This window comes from Plecotus auritus, assembly GCF_963455305.1.
Source record: "Plecotus auritus genome assembly, chromosome: 7".
NCBI lineage: Eukaryota > Metazoa > Chordata > Mammalia > Chiroptera > Vespertilionidae > Plecotus > Plecotus auritus.
In genome coordinates this window covers 121,201,641-121,220,526 of record NC_137774.1, presented here as the reverse complement: position 1 = coordinate 121,220,526, position 18,886 = coordinate 121,201,641, and the positions used below count along the sequence as shown (strand labels likewise).

General features: G+C 42.4%; 1 protein-coding gene across 2 annotated transcripts in view; it reads left to right on the top strand.

Moving 5' to 3' along the window:
* RHOBTB3 (Rho related BTB domain containing 3) overlaps positions 1–18,886 on the top strand; it is a 58,764-nt gene that overhangs the window by 26,086 nt on the left and 13,792 nt on the right. For both annotated transcript variants that reach the window (XM_080681662.1, XM_080681663.1), the window contains exons 7-10: positions 664–776; positions 8,061–8,181; positions 15,179–15,352; positions 16,951–17,117. In XM_080681662.1, coding sequence (XP_080537788.1) covers positions 664–776; positions 8,061–8,181; positions 15,179–15,352; positions 16,951–17,117 — 575 coding nt within the window. The remainder of the gene's footprint in view (positions 1–663; positions 777–8,060; positions 8,182–15,178; positions 15,353–16,950; positions 17,118–18,886) is intronic.

Sequence of the window (18,886 nt, the reverse complement as noted above, 5' to 3'; positions counted from 1 at the left end):
AAAACATTGAGGGGAAAGGGCTGACAGAGTGGGAGACAGAAGTGAAGTGAGCCCAGGAAGAGAGAATTTGGAAGTGGATCAGGGTGAGGATAGAGGAGTGAAGGAACCAGGTGGGGCGATTTTGCTCCAGTGCCACGGTCGTGTGGCTCCTCAGAAAATTATCTAGCTCCCCCTCTTCTGGTTGGTCTGTAGCGGTGGCTGTGGAACATATCTTAATGTGACCCTGACAATGCATGAGACCTGAATGCATTCTGCCCGTTCCTCTGCCTGGGGACAATCACTGCTCTCCATGATCCTATGATCCTTAGGAAAGACCAGGCCTGCCTTCTTGCCCAGGGCAAGTAAATAAATTGGGTGTTGGACCACTTGTGATGGTAACTCATCTCCTGGCCATTGCTGTTATCACCAGCTGACCACCGACTACAGAAAGGTGGCAGCTCTCCGACGAGGAAGACTAGGTTTTGAATAACTAAGGGGAAGGCAAACTGATTTTTTTTTTAAATGTGAGAGTTGTTTAAAAGTTTTGGTGTAATTACAAGGATATATATTTGGTAAAGGAAAATTAGAATACTAAAAAAGAGGGAACATTGATATCTAATAAGATATTTATTTTTCTTCCCGCTTTAACAGAAAAAGTCAATATGCATGTTCATTTGTTTATAGGTGCTTTCAAATGGGAAGAATTGGAAGAAGATATCAGGAAGAAGTTGAAAGATTCTGGGGATGTTTCAAATGTAATTGAGAAAGTTAAATGCATTTTAAAAACACCAGGAAAGGTAGGTTAGTTTTTTGTAAGTTTATTTTTACTTTCTCTGAATTGTAAGTGATATAATGAATATGATACTATACTTTACAAATGTTTTCCTTAAGTATATTTTTGCCTTTTAAATATTTTAAATGTAAACACATTATTTCTCACCGTCTCACATTTTAATTCATGTAAGAATTAAAATATGTGTAAGTCATTTCTTGAAAATGCCGACTTGTGGATTCCATCCTCTGAAACATTCCCCTGATGCTCCGGAATGTTTAGAAACAAGGCCTTTCTCAAGAGTTCTGAGAAATCTCTTAGAGCAAGTGAGCAGTTAAAGGTTTATTTTTCATCTAATACAGGTTCAAAAGTATAAGTTAGATTCATAGGTTATAAAAAGGCAGACTTTCCGTACAGCCAGATGCTGTGCACGTTAAACCTCTAGTCATCGAGACTGTGCAGAGTCTGCAAGGCTTTAAAAGTAAATTTGTTACATTTTAGAACAGCTGCATTACACAGTTTAGCCAGTGTATTCTTATTTCAGATTCTGTGATAAACAAATTGGCTGCAGTAGATAAAAAGGTAAGTAATGTGCAATGCCTAGCAGAATATAGGTTTATATTAAATGTAAGAACCATTATTTCTTTAATTTTTAAAAAATAAATCTTTATTGTTCAGATTATTACAGTTGTTCCTCTTTTTTCCCCCATAGCTCCCCTCCACCCGGTTCCCACCCCACCCTCTGCCCTTACCACCCCCTCTGTCCTCATTCATAGGTGTACGATTTTTGTCCAGTCTCTTCCCTCACCCTCGACACCCCCTTCCCCCTGAGAATTGTCTGTCCACTCCCTTTCTATGCCCCTGGTTCTATTATATTCACCAGTTGATTCTGTTTATCAGATTTTTTATTCACTTGATTTTTAGATTCACTTGTTGATAGATATGTATTTGTTGTCACTTTGTTGTTCATAATTTTTATCTTTACCTTTTTCTTCTTCTTCCTCTTCTTAAAGAATACCCTTCAGCATTTCATATAATACTGGTTTGGCAGTGATGAACTCCTTTAGCTTTTTCTTATCTGGGAAGCTCTTTATCTGCCCTTCAATTCTAAATGACAGCTTTGCTGGGTAGGGTAATCTTGGTTGTAGGTTCTTGCTATTCATCACTTTGAGTATTTCTTGCCACTCCCTTCTGGCCTGCATAATATCTGTTGAGAAATCAGCTGACAGTCGTATGGGTACTCCCTTGCAGGTAAGTAACTGTTTTTCTCTTGCTGCTTTTAATATTCTCTCTTTGTCTTTTGCCCTTGGCATTTTAATTATGATGTGTCTTGGTGTGGTCCTCTTTGGATTCCGTTTGTTTGGGGTTCTCTGTGCTTCCTGGTAGAGGAAGTTTTCTGTCATTATTTCTTCAAATAGGTTTTCAGTATCTTGCTCTCTCTCTTCTTCTGGCACCCCCATAATTCTGATGTTGGTACGCTTGAAGTTGTCCCAGCGGCTCCTTACACTATCTTCAAATTTTTGGATTCTTTTTTCTTTTTGCTTTTCCGGTTGGGTGTTTTTTGCTTCTTTGTATTTTAAATCTTTGACTTGATTCTTGGGAACCTCTAGTCTGCTGTTGGTTCTCTGTATATTATTTTTTATTTCAGTCAGTGTATGCTTAATTTCTAGTTGGTCCTTTTTCCTATCCTCGATGGTCTCACTAAATTTATTGGCCTTTTCTAGAAGATTCTTAAGTAACCTTATAACCGTGGTTTTGAACTCTATATCCAGTAGTTTGCTTTCCTCCATTTCTTTCATTTGTGACCTATTTCTTTGTCTTTGCATTTTGGCTGCTTCCCTGTGTTGATAAGAGTGGCTTTGTGTGCTAGGTGTCCTATAGGGCCCAGTGGCTCAGCCTCCCTAATTACCTGAGGTAGACACTCTTGGTGCACCCCTTTGTGGGCTGTGTGCACAGTCTTGTTGTAGTTAAGCCTTGATTGTTGTTGGTATCACTGGGAGGAATTGACGTCCAGGCCAAATGGCTGTGAGGATCGGTTGTGTCTACAATGGGAGAACTACTGTGCTGGAGACACCCTTATGGGGCAAGACTTGCTTCAGTGGGGCTTGGGTGCTCACTGAGTCTGCTCCCTGAGTGTGTCTCTTATGGATGTGAAGAGTTGTAGTCTGGATGGTCTCACTCTGACCACTGGTTACACTGGCTCTTGGATCTCCAAGGAGGTGCAAAGTCAGCCATTGCCTGAGGCCACCCAGCAGGAGCTACAGAGACATCTGCAGATTCCTCCTCTTTGTTTGGGGTTTGGAGGTGCCCAGATGAGGCCCAGCTGTGAAGCAATGCAAGCTGCTGTCCAGCCTTGGGCCTTCTTTTGGAGGCTCTGGGGCTCTCTGACCCAGCTGCAGTTTGTTATGTTTTAGATAGCAAAGGGCCAGGCCATATGCAAAAGCCTCTGCACACAGCTTGTGTGGGGTTGTAAATTGGGTGGGGCAGGGTCTCAGGGAATCACCAGGGCCGTGCAAGCAGCAATGGCTGACCATCAGCCCTGCTCCAAAGATGTCCCCGGATCTCTGGTCTCTGTGTCCCGTGGCACTGTGCAGGAACAATGATCACCGCAAGCGCCTCTGAGAGAAAACCACCCTCGTGTTCCGGCCCAATGCCAGACAGTCCAGTTTCTCCCCATATGAGTCTGGGTCCCCAGAGTCTCGCCCGGAATTGGAGTTCAGAGGAGTTGGGAGCTTGTATCTCCCTCCTGATTGAGAAAGACAACAGCGTACTCAGTTGGCAGCCCCTTTCCACGCGCGCTTCTCCGTACCTTCACACTTCCACACCTCTGCACCTCCTACCGAACTCAATGTGCTTTTCTCTTTCCTTCTAGTTGCAGAATTTCCACTCAGCCAGCCTTCCCGTGGTTCTGGATGATATCTGTTTTGTCTTTTAGTTGTAGTTTTTTTTTTTTTTAAATAAATCTTTATTCAGATTATTACAATTGTTTCTCCTTTTTCCCCCCATAGCTCCCCTCCACCCGGTTCCCACCCCACCTTCTGCCCTTACCTCCCCCCCACTGTCTTCATCCATGGGTGTATGATTTTTGTCCAGTCTCTTCCTGAACCCCCCCATACCCCTTTCCCCCTGAGAAATATCAGTCCACTCCCTTTCTATGCCCCTGATTCTATTATATTCACCAGATTATTCTGTTCCTCAGGTTTTTAATTCACTTGATTTTTAGGTTCACTTGTTGATAGATATGTATTTGTTGTTCATAATTTTTATCTTTACTTTTTTCTTCTTCCTCTTCTTTAAAGATACCTTTCAGCATTTCATATAATTCTGGTTTGGTGGTGATGAACTCCTTTTGCTTTTTCTTATCTGTGAAGCTCTTTATCTGCCCTTCAATTCTGAATGATAGCTTTGCTGGGTAGAATAATCTTGGTTGTAGGTTCTTGCTATTCATCACTTTGAAAATTTCTTGCCACTCCCGTCTGGCCTGCATAGTTTCTGTTGAGAAATCAGCTGACAATCGTATGGGTGCTCCCTTGTAGGTAATTAACTGTTTTTCTCTTGTTGCTTTTAAGATTCTCTCTTTGTCTTTTGCTCTTGGCATTTTAATTATGATGTGTCTTGGTGTAGTCCTCTTTGGATTCCTTTTGTTTGGGGTTCTGTGTGCTTCCTGGACTTGTAAGTCTATTTCTTTCACCAGGTGGGGGAAGTTTTCAGTCATTATTTCTTCAAATAGGTTTTCAGTATCTTGCTCTCTCTCTTCTTCTGGCTCCCCCATAATTCTGATGTTGGTACGCTTGAAGTTGTCCCAGAGTCTTCTTACACTATCTTCAACTTTTTGGATTTTTTTTTCTTTTTGCTTTTTTGGTTGAGTGTTTTTTGCTTCTTTGTATTTCAATTCTTTGACTTGATTCTTGTGTTCCTCTAGTCTGTTGTTGGGTCTCTGTATAATATTTTTTATTTCAGTCAGTGTATGTTTAATTTCTAGTTGGTCCTTTTTCATATCTTTGAGGGTCTCGTTATATTTATTGGCCTTTTCTAGGATATTCTTGAAAAGCCTTATAACCGTGGTTTTGAATTCTATATCCAGTCGTTTGTTTTCCTCCATTTCTTTCATTTGTGATCTGTTTCTTTGACGCCGCATTTTCACTGCTTCCCTGTGTTGATAGCGTGGCTTTGTGTGCTAGGTTTCCTATATGGCCCAGTGGGTTGGCCTCCCCAGTTAATCTGAGGTGGATACTCTTGGTGCACCCCTTTGTGGACTGTGTGTACAGCCTTGTTGTAGTTAAGTCTTGATTGTTGTTGGTATCACTGGGAGGAATTGACCTCCAGGCCAGTTGGCTGTAAGGATCAGCTGTGTCTGTGCTGGGAGAAGTTCGGTGCTGGAGACAGCCTTATAGGATTAGACTTGCCAAATTGCAATAGCCTCTGTGCTCAGCTTGGATTGGGTGGAGTCTCAGGGCGGAGCAGATAGTCTTGGCTTCCAGTCAGCCTTGCCCTTGCGCGCGTGCGCGCCTGCAGACCTCTGCCTTCCCCGGCTCCCGAGGCTCCGCCAGAGAGTCCAGATTCCCCCCACAAGAGTGTGGGTCCCCAGGGGCTCGCCTGGAACTGGGGTTCAGTGCAGTCAGAACTGGGGCTCAGTGCAGTCAGGAGCTTCTGACTCCCTTCCACTAGGGAAAGCCTGTGGCAACCTCCGCAGCCTTTGTGCGCACTGGCACGCGCGCGCCTTCAGACCTCTGCATTCCCCGGCTCCCGACCCTTCGCCCGAGAGTCCAGATTCCCCCCGTAAGAGTGTGGGTCCCCAGGGGCTCGCCTGGAACTGGGGTTCAGTGCAGTCAGAACTGGGGTTCAGTGCAGTCAGGAGCTTCCGACTCCCTTCCACTAGGGAAAGCCTGTGGCAACCTCCGCAGCCTTTGTGCGCACTGACATGCGCGCCTCCAGACCCCTGCCCGCCGAGGCTTCGCCGGGTCTCCCCCGGGGTCTCCGAGTCTCCGGGTGCCTTTCTCTCTACCTGACAGTCCAGACTCCCCCTGTATGAACCTGGGTCCACGGGGTTTCGCCCAGGACTGGGGTTCAGTGCAGTCAGAACTGGGGTTCAGTGCGGTCGGGGGCTTCCTTCCCCCTTCCGCCAGAGAAAGTCAGCCAGGCTCTCAGCCGCCCTTCCTCTCTGCGCCCACGTGTCTCCGTACCTCAGCTCTTTGCAGCTCCTTCTCCATGAGATTTCCTCTTTCCTTCTAGTTGTAGAATTTCCACTCAGCCAGCTTTCCTGTGGTTCTGGATGGTGTCCGTTCTGTCTTTTAGTTGTAGTTTTGAAATTGTTGTGCGAGGCAGCAAGTTTAGGTGTTTACCTATGCCGCCATCTTGGTTCCTCTTTAATTTTTTATACAGATGACCTTGTCAGTTCTACAATCTAAGTTATTAACATTTTTTAATCCTCACCCAAGGATATGTTTTTAATGCTTTTGTAGAAATGTGCACATAATCCTGCATTCATTTTTCAAAAGTTTTCTAGGTTATCTAGTTTATGGACCATTGAAAATGTACATCCAAACTTCTGCCCTGTCATTCAAAGCAAAGGAATGTTCATGATATACAAACTCATACCCTTTATATGTGAGTGGTAAGGACAGAAGTGTTGTCATTTGTTCTAAGCAAAGCCTTCCTTGGGTTTGTGTCTGAACACAGTCATTCCTTTGAGTACTAAGAATAAAATGAACTCTTGTTGGGGAAAGGGATGAGGCTATATGAGTCCATGATTAGGAACTAAATCGCCTCATGGGCATGGGAGGAAAGAAGAGGTCTTCTGTGCTTTCTTCCTGTGCTTTCCAGGGGTAAGGGTCTCTCATTCTTTGAGAATGACACAGGGACTGGGAATCAGGGAAGGTACATTTAATTGTGCTGCCACGAATTACCTCTGTGGCTTTGTGCACGTCCTCTCAGGGCTCTCTATAAAATGAGAGGTAAGCGGGTGGTTTCTGAGGGTCCTGCTAGCTCCCCAATTCTGTGATGCTTTCACTGTTGCTCTCTTTCATGTGTGACACCACCTGAAGGCTCTCCATCGGCCCCTTCAGTGTTTTTGAACTCTATAGTGTGAAGGTGCATTGTATGTAGAATCGGCATGCTCTCTGTAGGACCAGCATTGGTATGGTCCTGTTTTGCTTTCCTGTCTTGCTCACAGATAACATTCTGGAGTGTTTTCTTTCTCCTTGTGAGGAAGGATAATATTTTTTCCCCTCCTCACCAAATATTTTAAAGTCTCACTCTAGTAGCTTCATCTGGAGTGGGAAGCCGGTGACATTTATTCTTAATACTAAAATTGTACACCCAATTATTTTTTTAGTGATAAATCTTTCTGTATACCCCAGTTAGGCAAGCAGAGGCCAGAGTGAGGTTGTGAGATTCATCAGAGGAAATGGGTGGAGGGTGAGGGAAGATGGCAAGAAAGGATAAACAAAGCGCCAAAATCCCCGAGTTGCGAGCCGAGGAAGGCTGGGGACCACTAGGTCAGACGGGCCCTGTTACTGGAGGCCCAGGGCCGGAGTGAGGGTGTGGGAGGACAGATGGCACAGTCCTGGGAGAAGTCCTGGGGCCCTAGATTGGAGACCTTAGAATTATAAAATTCTTCACTCTTGGGTATTTTCATAGAGATCTAGAATAGAACATGGTGTGATCAGGGGGAAATAGGTATTTTTTTTTTAAATATATTTTATTGATTTTTTTACAGAGAGGAAGGGAGAGGGATAGAGAATGGAAACATTGATGAGAGAGAAACATCGATCAGCTGCCTCCTGCACACTCCCTGCTGGGGATGTGCTCGCAACCCAGGTACATGCCCTTGACCAGAATCGAACCTGGGACCCTTGAGTCCGCAGGCCGATGCTCTATCCACTGAGCCACACCGGTCAGGGCGGTATTTTTTTTTCTTAATCACAAATTGAATTTTGTGTATGTACTTTCTTAATTAGTGAACAGATGAGCAAGTTGTATGTGTAAACATGTTTTTCTGGGCAGTCGTGTGAGGTTGGATTGCTGTTGTCTGTTTCCCAGGTCATAGACCCCCAGGGACTCAGGACCCCACAGCTCCCCAGCCGTACAGTTGACTTTTCACTTAGCCAGTTCATTTCACTGCCGTGAATGCTGCACAGTGCAGTGTTGCTCTTTGGCAGGTAGAAGATACAGTTAAAACTGTGATGAAAGAGGCCACAGGTACTCATTTAACACTGAGCACCGTTTTCCAGATTCTCTGATTAAACCATATATGTCATCAGAGCTTTTTGTATAACATTTACTCTTGTATTTTTGTTTTTCCTTACAGATTAATTGCCTGAGGAATTGCAAAACCTATCAAGCCAGAAAACCTCTGTGGTTTTATAACACTTCCCTTAAGTTTTTCCTTAATAAACCAATGCTTGCTGATGTTGTCTTCGAAATACAAGGTATGCTTCGGTTTTTACCAAGCTGATTGTTCATTTTTATTCCCTGTTTTCATACCTTTCTGTTTCAGCTTTGAATATTTAGGGTGTAGGAATGACTTTTCTCTATTGCAGGATATAGATTAACACTGCCTGAATTTCAACAAAATATTCTAGGGTAATGAAGGATTTTATTAAAATAAGAAAAGAAATTTATATTTTTCTTAGATTTTTTTTCCCTTTACCATATGTTTCATTAACTTTTAGGGGCCAGCAAGGTGTTTAATATGAAATAAAATATTTTTGTTTGTGTATTTCTTTAAGATCCTAGTTTTTTAATCATCTGAAACCAGCCCCCTTAAAATTATATTACTTCCAGTTTCTCTTATTCAGCTCTCTTAGTTTTTATTTGAGCAAAAGGAACAGCCATGGGTTGAGGGTCATGCCTGGCTTACATCAGACGTCTGTAGAAAAGGGCTACGTTTATTCCTCCCAGCACTCTGAGAATTTTCACCAGAACTGAGAGCTGCGTTTTATCTCTATAGGAAAATAATGCTACTTAATTTTAATTACGATGAGCTGCTTTTAAGCCCATTATTGATGATCCATTTGGATAATTTCGTCGCTTTAGTAGATTAAGAGCATAATCTTGAAAAGGAATTGTCAGATACCTTCAATTATGCAAGGCTAGAAAGAGTTGTTTTTAGATGAAATAAGAACTTCAAACTTGTATGCATATATGCATAATCCATGGACACAGACAATGGAGTGGTGGAGGCCTGGGGAGGGAGGGAGTGTGAGGGCAGGCTATAAAGAGTCAATTGGGGAAAAAGGAGAACATATGTAATACTTTCAACAATAAAGATTTTAAATAAAAATAAAAAAAGAAAGAAGAAAGAAAAAAAAAAGAACTTCAGGTGGGCTATTACTAAGATGAAGATATAATTTTGTTTTATGGTAGAAATGTATGGCAGCCAACAGTCATTTACTTTTTAAAAATGTTCCCCAGAAAGATCCGTTTTACTTTTCAATTTGGCCACCTACCAAGACTAGCAGTGAATTGGAAACTTTCCCAAGTGCCTTCTGAGAAGCTACGTTGGCACTGTCTGCAATGTGAGCGTGGGACACTGAAAATGGGACAATAAGAGTCACCTTGAAATACATAAAAAATGATTTTGGGGAAAAAGAAAGCTTACAGGAGACCAGATTTGCTTCCTTACACAAGAGTCATTAACACCTGTTTAATATTTGCACAGGAGACGTTGACACCAAACATTATGTCAGTGTAACCTACTGAAAAGGTTCTCAAAAGGAATATGAAACACATGAAAATATGTTCTATTAAAAGAAAAGAAATAAGCGGTGACATGGAGAACCCTTTCTCCTCATACTTGCTTGTGTTTCTTCCACAATTCCACCTCTGGACCCTTCCGCAGGCACCTGCTACGCCCACCTGTGCAGAGCCTGGGTCGAAGGGCTGGTTGTGTGGGTGCTTGTGCTGGTGCAGCTGCAGGGGCTCCTAGCCTCTCCAGCTCCAACGCCTAGGCCTCCCAGGGAGTCGGGAGCAGAGAGAAGCAGGAATGGGTGGGTGCAGGGTGTCGCGGCAGTTTCTCTGACATCATCTGGAGGAAAGGCAAGCCTCCCTTCTGAAGAGTGTGGCAGGGAGCTTGCAGGGGTGGAGGGCAGTAGTGCTGTCTCCCAGAGGAGGCCGAGCCCTCGTGCTGGAGCCCTAGCTCCGGCCTTGGCTTTGCATTCCAACCGGTGTGTGTGTCCTCAGACAAGTCACTCAACACTTAAGGCCTTAAGTCTTCTCATTTGCAAAGGGAAGAAGGTAAACCATATAGATTCTAAAAAGGTCCTTTTCAGTGTTGAGCTTGATGAAGTGGTAGTGGCAGGGACTAGAAGACCTGGCTTGGATATTGCTTGGGTGCATATCTATAATAATAAAAGGGTAATATGCTGATTAGACCAGACATCCTTCCTGACGAAGCCAGGGGTGGTGGGAAGCCAGCCCAGGTCCCAGGTGCCTGCAGGCAGCAAGAGGGGGGAAGCCCAGGTCCTGGGTGCCGGAGGGAAGCTGGTGCCGGCAGCCGGGGGAAGGAAGGCCTACTCTTGCACAAATTTTCATGCATTCGGCCTCTAGTTTACTATATAATAGATTTGGCTGTGTTACTTTACATTTATGATCCTTTATTGCCTATAAAATGGGGATACTAATTTCCACCTGGTAGCATGGTCACAGGCATTGAGACAGTGTGTGTAAAGGTGTGGATAGAGGCCTGCCGGGTAGACCCCTCCCTCCCCCGGCACTGGCAGCCAACTCTGACGGATTGATGTGCTGGTTCTTCTTGAACCCAGGCCCTCAGCAAATCCTTCTTTTAAAATGTTCTAAGCCATCATCAGCAACTGGCTGGAGATGACATGGGATATAAAACCTATTTACTATCCCTGTAATAGATAGTAATCAAAAAAATACTACCACCCCCAATTTGTTGTGTGGGTTTGTATCTTTTTCCATGAAATAATTTTTAAAGAAGTCACCTGGCAGTTCTAAAACTAGTCTTGGTAAACATTTAGACCTGATATGGAAAGATACGAGTTTCCCTTTGACATTGGAAGCTGTGTCTCATGAAAAATACTTTTACATTCTGTCCCTGTTAAGTAGTACATATTCTAAATCTCCCTTGGAGTAGGCAAGTTTACTATTTTTAGAATAAAACAAAAACATTTCTAACATTTTTATTTTTAAAACTTGGCAAGTGATATGAAGAAGTATTAAAAATGTAGCATTTTATTTTAGTATATAATAAAAACAAAGACCTTTGATAATCTATGCTAAATTATTAGAAAACTTGGTCTTTTAAATTTTGTTTCACTCTTAAAACTCTTTTCCTTAAAAAAAGTTTCTTAAAACTATAACAGCAATTAGATACTAGAGGAAAGACACTTTTGGCCTTGACATTTTCAAAGAACATATTTATCTTTTAACCAGAAAATTTATGTCTTTTTTCCTCCCTGAGTAATTCTTCAGCTCTAATCTGCTGTTTAGTATATAAACACAGCATTATGTTTTTCATCAAGTTTTGTGCAGTGTTTATATATTTATATAATTTATATACAATGTTTAGAAATGTGGCTCTACTGAGGTACTGATATTACAGTTTCACGATAGAACAGTTTATAACACCAAAACAGTAGTTTGAAAAGGTGAGAAAGAGAAGTTGATCTTTCCTTAACTGGAGGTATAATGGTTTTCTAAACTAAATTCCAAGCTTGAAATTGGCTTGAAAATGCTTTAAGGTATTGAGCCTTTTGTTGCTGATTTTGTAATCACATCATCAATGGAAATTTTCTGTTAAAATTCCAAGATTACTTATCAAATTCCTTCCCCATCTACTATCCACTTGGTATTTTTGGCCAATCCTTTTTTTCTTTTTTCATTTTCAAAATCCAACAACTTTTATTGTTTAAAGTATTACATGTCTCCTTTTTTTCCCCCAATTAACCCCCCCTCCCACACCTGAGGGCAAGCCCCCACCACCCTAGTGTCTGTGTCCATTGGTCATGCTAATACACATGCATACCAGTCCTTTGGTTGATCTCTAACCCCCCCTCCCCTGCCTTCTCCCCGAGATTGGATAGTCTGCTCGGTGCCACCTTGTCTCTGGATCCATTTTTGTTCCTCAGTTTATGTTGTTCATTATATCCCACATATGAGTGAGACCTTGTGATATTTATCTTTCCCTGACTGGCTTATTTCACTTAGCATAATGCTCTCCAGGTCCATCCATGCTGTTGTAAATGGTAAAAGTTCCTTCTTTTTTATAGCAGCATAGTATTCCATTGTGTAGATGTACCACAGTTTTTTAATCCACTCATCTGCTGATGGGCACTTAAGTGGTTTCCAAATCTTAGCTATGGTGAATTGTGCTGCTATGAACATAGGGGTGCATATATCCTTTCTGATTGGTGTTTCTGGTTTCTTGGGATATATTCCTAGAAGTGGGATCACTGGGTCAAATGGGAGTTCCATTTTTAACTTTTTGAGGAAACTACTGTTTTCCACAGTGGCTACAGCAGTCTGCATTCCCTCCAGCAGTGCACGATGGTTCCTTTTTCTCCGCATCCTTGCTAGCACTTGTCATTTGTATTTCACAGACCTAGAACAAACTCTCCAAAAATTCATCTGGAATAAAAAAAGACCCCAAATAGCCACAGCTATCCTGAGAAAGAAGACCAAAGTTGGAGGGATCACAATACCAGATATCAAGCTGTATTACCAAGCCATGGTTTTCAAAACTGCCTGGTACTGGCACAAGAATAGACATATAGACGAATGGAACAGAATAGAGAACCCAGAAATAGACCCAAGTCATTATGCTCAATTAATATTTGACAAAGGAGGCAAGAGCATACAATGGAGTCAAGACAGTCTCTTCAATAAATGGTGCTGGGTTAGATACATGCAAAAAAATGAAACTAGATCACCAACTTACACCATACACAAAAACAAACTCAAAATGGTTAAAGGACTTAAATGTAAGGCGGGAAACCATAAATATCTTAAAAGACTCCATAGTCAGCAAAATATCAGACATAATGTTGTAGCAATACCTTTACCGATATAGCTCCTAGGGCAATGGAAACTAAGGAGAAAATAAACAAATGGGACTACATCAAAATAAAAAGCTTCTGCACAGCAAAAGAAACCATCAACAAAACAACAAGAATGCCCGCTGCATGGGAGAACATATTTGCCAATGCTATTTCAGACAAGGGTTTAATCTCCAAAATTTACAGGGAACTCATACAACTTAACAAAAGGAAGATAAACAACCCAATTAAAAAAAATGGGCAAAGGACCTAAGTAGACACTTTTTGAAAGAGGACATACAGAAGGCTGAGAGACATATGAAAACCTGCTCAAAGTCACTAATCATCCGAGAGATGCAAATCAAAACAACAGTGAGGTACCATCTCACACCTGTCAGATTGGCCAATCTTAAATTCTTCTGCTTAACCCAAATGAAAGGGTATCTGATTTGTGTAAGCCATGCTTCAAATTTTCTTTTCTTTTTACATAGTAACCTATTTAAGATTTTAAAACCTTAAGATTACAAGTCAAATTGTATTACCTGTTTGAATTCTTTGTTATTGCTATGTATAAATGTATCTAGCAGGCACTGAGTATGGAGACTGGTCATTCCATAGATGGATGCTAATATTGAGAGCAGGTGGCCTAAAGGCAAAGAGGCAGGGATTAAAAGGGCCGAGAGGGTAGGATGTCTGCTAGCAGGTGTGTGTGACCTGGTAGGAGTGCTTGCTTGCTATGGCCCCTTCTTCCTGTCCCGTGGGAGCTGTGCCTGGCAAATCACAGTGCTGAGCAGTGAGCTCAGAACTGGCGATGTTGGGACTTGCTTGCAAATCCTGAGGGATTATTGGCTTTGGAGAAAGCCACTGGGCTTAGATGGAACTCTTTCCTGAGCCAAAAGATGTTGTGCTTGCATTTACAGAGAGCGAAGAATCCAGTGATTGCAAATATTTTAGAGCAGAATATATGCTCCTGAGGAGAATGAGGTCTGAAGGATGCATCGTGAAGACTCTTGGTCATAGCAGGGTGGTTTGGCTCATAGTTACGTTCCGGAAGGTGACAACCTTGTCACTCATACTGGCTGTGGTATCTTCCACCTAAAAGCTTGGCTTCTCCTAAGCTGGGCAGCTTTGTCTTTCTCATCTTTGTATCTTCGTACTTAGCACGGCCATTAGCAGGTGATGGGTGCTCGATAATGATCTGTTGAACTGATCTAGAGTAACCTGAGGGCTGGCTGTGGATCCAGGGCTCCCCATTGTGCTGGGAGTGGTGAGAGCTGCTTCTCCACCCACAAGCCCAGGGTTATGTGTCCCTCTGGAGCTTTGTGTGGTCTGGAGAAGTGGCTTTTACAAGAGAGTCAGTGTAGTTTAATGAGCTTCAGTGAGAGGCATGGGCTGAGGGGCCTTTAAAATTTTTAAGTAGCTCTGTCTCTCCCAGAAGTAGGCATCGTTCATTTAGGAAAGAGAGGTTCCCTTGGGAGGCAATATGCTGGGGAGACAGCAGGGAACTAGGCCATCCCCTTGCAAACTTTCCGTAAGATCTGAAATGCTCCCCTTGGCTTCACGGAGCATTCTTGTGATGTATGGACTGCTTAGGCCAAGGATGGCTTATTTCCTTTTTCTGATAAGGGAAGTCTGGCCAGGACTGACCTGTGACTTGGCCAAGAAAAGAATGGCATTGTTTTCTTGGGAGGCACATGGACAAGGGTGGCGGTGGTATTTCAGGCCAATTGGAGAAGATAAAAAATAGATGTTTCATTATAAACACACTAGAGGCCTGGTGCACAAAATTCATGCACTGAGGGGCGGGGGGAGTCCCTCAGCCCGGATTGCGAGAGGGTGCAGGCCATGCCGAGGGACCCCACTGGTGCATGATTGGGGCCGGGGAGGGACACAGGAGGTTGGCTAGCTGGGGAGGGACCGTAGGAGGGCTCTAGTGCGTGTCTGGCCCTCTCGCCCAGTCCCGACTGGCTAGACCTCAGCAGCAAGCTAACCTACTGGTGGGAGTGCCTGCCCCCTGGTGGTCAGTGCACACCATAGTGAGCAGTTGAGTGGCCTTAGCATATCATTATCATATTACACTTTGATTGGTTGAATGTCCGACTGAACACTTAGCATATTAGGCTTTTGTTATATAAGATGAAGCAAAATATTTCATTTCAGTGTTTCTATCTTCATGAAGTATAAACTAAGTAACAAATAATCGCCTGACATGCAAATTGTTGGTTTCAAAGGCAACTTTTGAAAGCTTTATGTTTCCATGAAAAATTAAGTCTCTGCATTAATACTGGCTACCACCCCCAAATTTGGTTTCCATATATCAGCTTAGCTGTACCGAATGCAATACCATTCTAATCACAAGGAAAGTTGCTAGAATAATAACTCTGCAAGCTTATCTTACTTAATTTTGTTTCCCTTTTGAACCGTGCAGGTATGACGGTGCCAGCCCACAGGGCCATCCTGGTGGCTCGGTGTGAGGTGATGGCAGCCATGTTCAATGGCAATTATATGGAAGCAAAGAGTGTTCTGATTCCAGTCTATGGGGTTTCCAAAGAGACGTTCTTGTCATTCTTAGAGTACTTATACACGGACTCCTGTTGCCCAGGTGAGCAGTATAAATGTTAGGTAATATCTGACAATTCCCTCTTTTAGAAATGTCAGCCATTTAAATAAATTGCTTTCTGTGAAATCTGTTTTCACTTAAGGCTTATCAGAGGTGACACCATGGAAAGTGCTAAGCAGGTGGAGGTAGTGTTGGGACAACAATGACTTTTCAGTCAATTCAAGTGGAAGGGCAGTGATTGGGTACCTCTTATGGCCTCTGAGTCGGATGTAAGTTCAGGTGTCCCAGCCAGCACCAACAGCATGGTGGCCACCGTGGGCACCCTAGACATGGAGGTGTCTTGATTTTTAGATTTGGAAGATATCCTGTGTTTGTTATTGTTTATGTTTATTGATACTGGCAAACATGTATATTAAACAAAAACTTGACCAGATTTGAAATAATAAGAAAATTTGGTTTCTCCATCATCTCCTCACTAGAGTAATTGATGCTTTGATTTTTTAGGTTTTATCCTGTTAATTAGAAAACATGCTCAGAGAAGCACTAATGACTATAGGACAAAGCACTTTACAAATCAGTAAAAGGTGTAGGGGAACATGAGTCAAAAATGAATAATCTAAAGTTAAGGTAGACACTGGGATATTTACATGGGAACTATTCATTATGTTAAATATCATGCACAGCATTCTTGGTTCCTAACTGTAAAAGCATGTAAGGCATTTAAGGAGGGATAAGAGAATTACATAAAAATCAGATTTACAAGGAAGTGTTAACAACAACCAGGGTAATGGCCAGGGTTGGGGGAGGAGGCTGTAGGTGTTCTTGTTTGTGGACACAGATTTTCAGTTTGGAATGATGTCAGAGTCGTGGAGATGGGTAGTGGTGATGGTTGCACAGCAATGTGAATGGACTTAATACCAATGAAGTGCACACTTAAAAATGGCTGATGGTAGGGAGGGGGGGATTGGAGGAAGGTGGTCAGTAAATAAGTTCTAGAAGTGTACAACATGACTGTAGCTAACACTGCTGCATGATAATATAGGCAAATTGTTAAGATTGTAGATCCCAAGTTTTCTCATCACAAGGAGAACATTTTTTTCCTTTATTTTTTATTGTATATATATATGAGATGATGGATATTATATAAACCTTACTGTGGTATTCATTTCACAGTATATGTCAATCAAACCATCGTGCTGTACCCCTTAAGCAGTGATGTATGTCAATTATTTCTCTGTAAAACTGGAAGAATGCTTAATGGTAAATTTTATGTTTATTTTACCACAATTAAAACAAAACAAACAAACCTGGAACTAAAGCCAGAAGGAGAAAAATTGCAAGAATTTAGGTTAGGGAGCAGAAGGAATTATTCCATAGCTCTGGACTTGATTATTAAGGGCAGTTATAGAATCTCCCTCTCTGGATAATTAAAAAACAAAAACGACACATAGATTCTCTTCCAAGTATGAAGGCTTAAATTAATTCTTTTTTTAAATGGAGTTTAGAATGCTGACTTCTTCAAGGTTTTCTCGGGCACTCTATTCTGCATTGAATGATAGAGTCAGCATTTTCTGTTTGTCTTAGACCATAAAATAAATGGTTTTATTGTCCATTTTCTTTTATTTCCCTCCTTGCATCAGCTGGCATTTTCCAGGCCATGTGTCTCCTGATCTGTGCTGAGATGTACCAGGTGTCCAGACTGCAGCACATCTGTGAGCTGTTCATCATTACCCAACTGCAGAGCATGCCCAGCAGGGAGCTGGCATCCATGAACCTCGATATAGTTGACCTGCTCAAGAAAGCCAAGGTAACTGGCCCTGTGTATCTGCTTATTTGAATTTTTAAAAATCTTCTAAAGAGATACGTTAGTACCTGTCCTAGTTTGGAAGTTTGTGAGGCTCAAGTGCCCTCACAACAGTTTCTGCGGGCAGGTAATTTTGGAGGTAGGGTTTCTGAGCAATTCCTTTCTAAGGAGGTAGAATTTGCTGATGGGGAACTTTTCAACTGAGTGGTGGCCATTATTAGAGTCATTTGAGTGTGGTGCACTATTGTGTCATATAGGCATTATAGGAAATAGAATTTATATTGAGTTTCCCCCAAATGATCATATCTTAGGGTTCCTGAAAGGAAAATGACAGGATTGGTCCCTACAAACTGATAGGATGATTAAGCTGAACTCATTTATCTGTTCATCCATTCATTCACTTTATGAACCTGTTTTGAAGTTTCATTTGTTTGTAGGAAGTATAGGTATACTGCTTAATCTTTTCAAACCTCCTTTTGTTGATATGTCTCATGGTATCGGGAATATATTTAGTAAAAATGTTTGAGTTGAGAACCACTGCAGTACACCTACTCTCTCCTGAGAATTTCTTGCCTCTTCTAAGCTCAGGACCCTTTTGTTTTTAATAATTGTATTGCTGCACATTCTAGGGAACAGGTAGATTTTACACAGTCAACTTACTGTGACTAATTGCAGTTCCACAGACCCTAGAATAGGAACCTGACAAAGGACCAGGCTAGGTCTGTAAATAAACTATGTCTGCTTTCTTGAACTCTGCTTCTGGAACTCTCACCTGTTGTCCCAGTCAGACGTTTACCATCTCCTTATTCCCACTCTCTTTTAATATGTTGTTGGTTTTCTTTTATTGGTATCAGCCAGGAAGGGAGAGGGAGAGAGAGATAGAAACATCAATGATGAGAGAGAATCGTCAATCGGCTGCCTCCTGCATGTACCCCACCGGGGATCAAGCCCGCAACCTGGGCATGTGTCCTGACCAGGAATCGAACCAGGACCTCCTGGTGCACAGGTTGACGCTCAACCACTGAGCCACGCTGGCTGGGCTCCCACTCTCTCTCTTTTATCCCTGGGAGCAAGCAGTTTATGCAGATGGGTCGTCCAGCCCTTGGCTCTTCTACCATTTCACCCCCTTCCTGAGACAGTTTCAGGGCCTGCAGCAGTCATACACACAGTGATGAGTACTGACCTTGCAGTAAACTGAAACTTAAAGGTCTTTTTCACAGGAACATATTCACTCCATCATTACCGACTATCAAAACTTTGTAAAATGTTATCTGGCATACATCATATTGGCTATTCCTATCAACTTTGCCATCCAGAATTAGAAAAATATGATGAATTTGTCTTCATCCAAGTTGCTGAAATAGAGCCACATAATGCGGAAAAGGACAGACTCTGAGACAGCTAAACGTGTGCTCAGGTGAATTTGTTAATCAACATGTATTTCTAGGCGTAGAGTGGAATTCATTCAAAGCATCCAGGTCTTCCTTACTCTCTCTTTAACTATTTTGGAGTTCTTTTCTTTCATAATCAAGTCATAAGATCATACATAGTTAATGTTAGAGATAAAAACAAATATAAAAAAAACAGAGGCCCGGTGCATGAAATTCGTGCATGGTGGGGGGGCCGTCCCTCAGCCCAGCCTGCACCCTTTCCAATCTGGGATCCCTCTAACAATCCAGGACTGCTGGCTCCCAACTGCTCGCCTGCCTGCCTTCCTGATTGCCCCTAACCGCTTCTGCCTGCCAGCCTGATCACCCCCTAACCACTTCCCT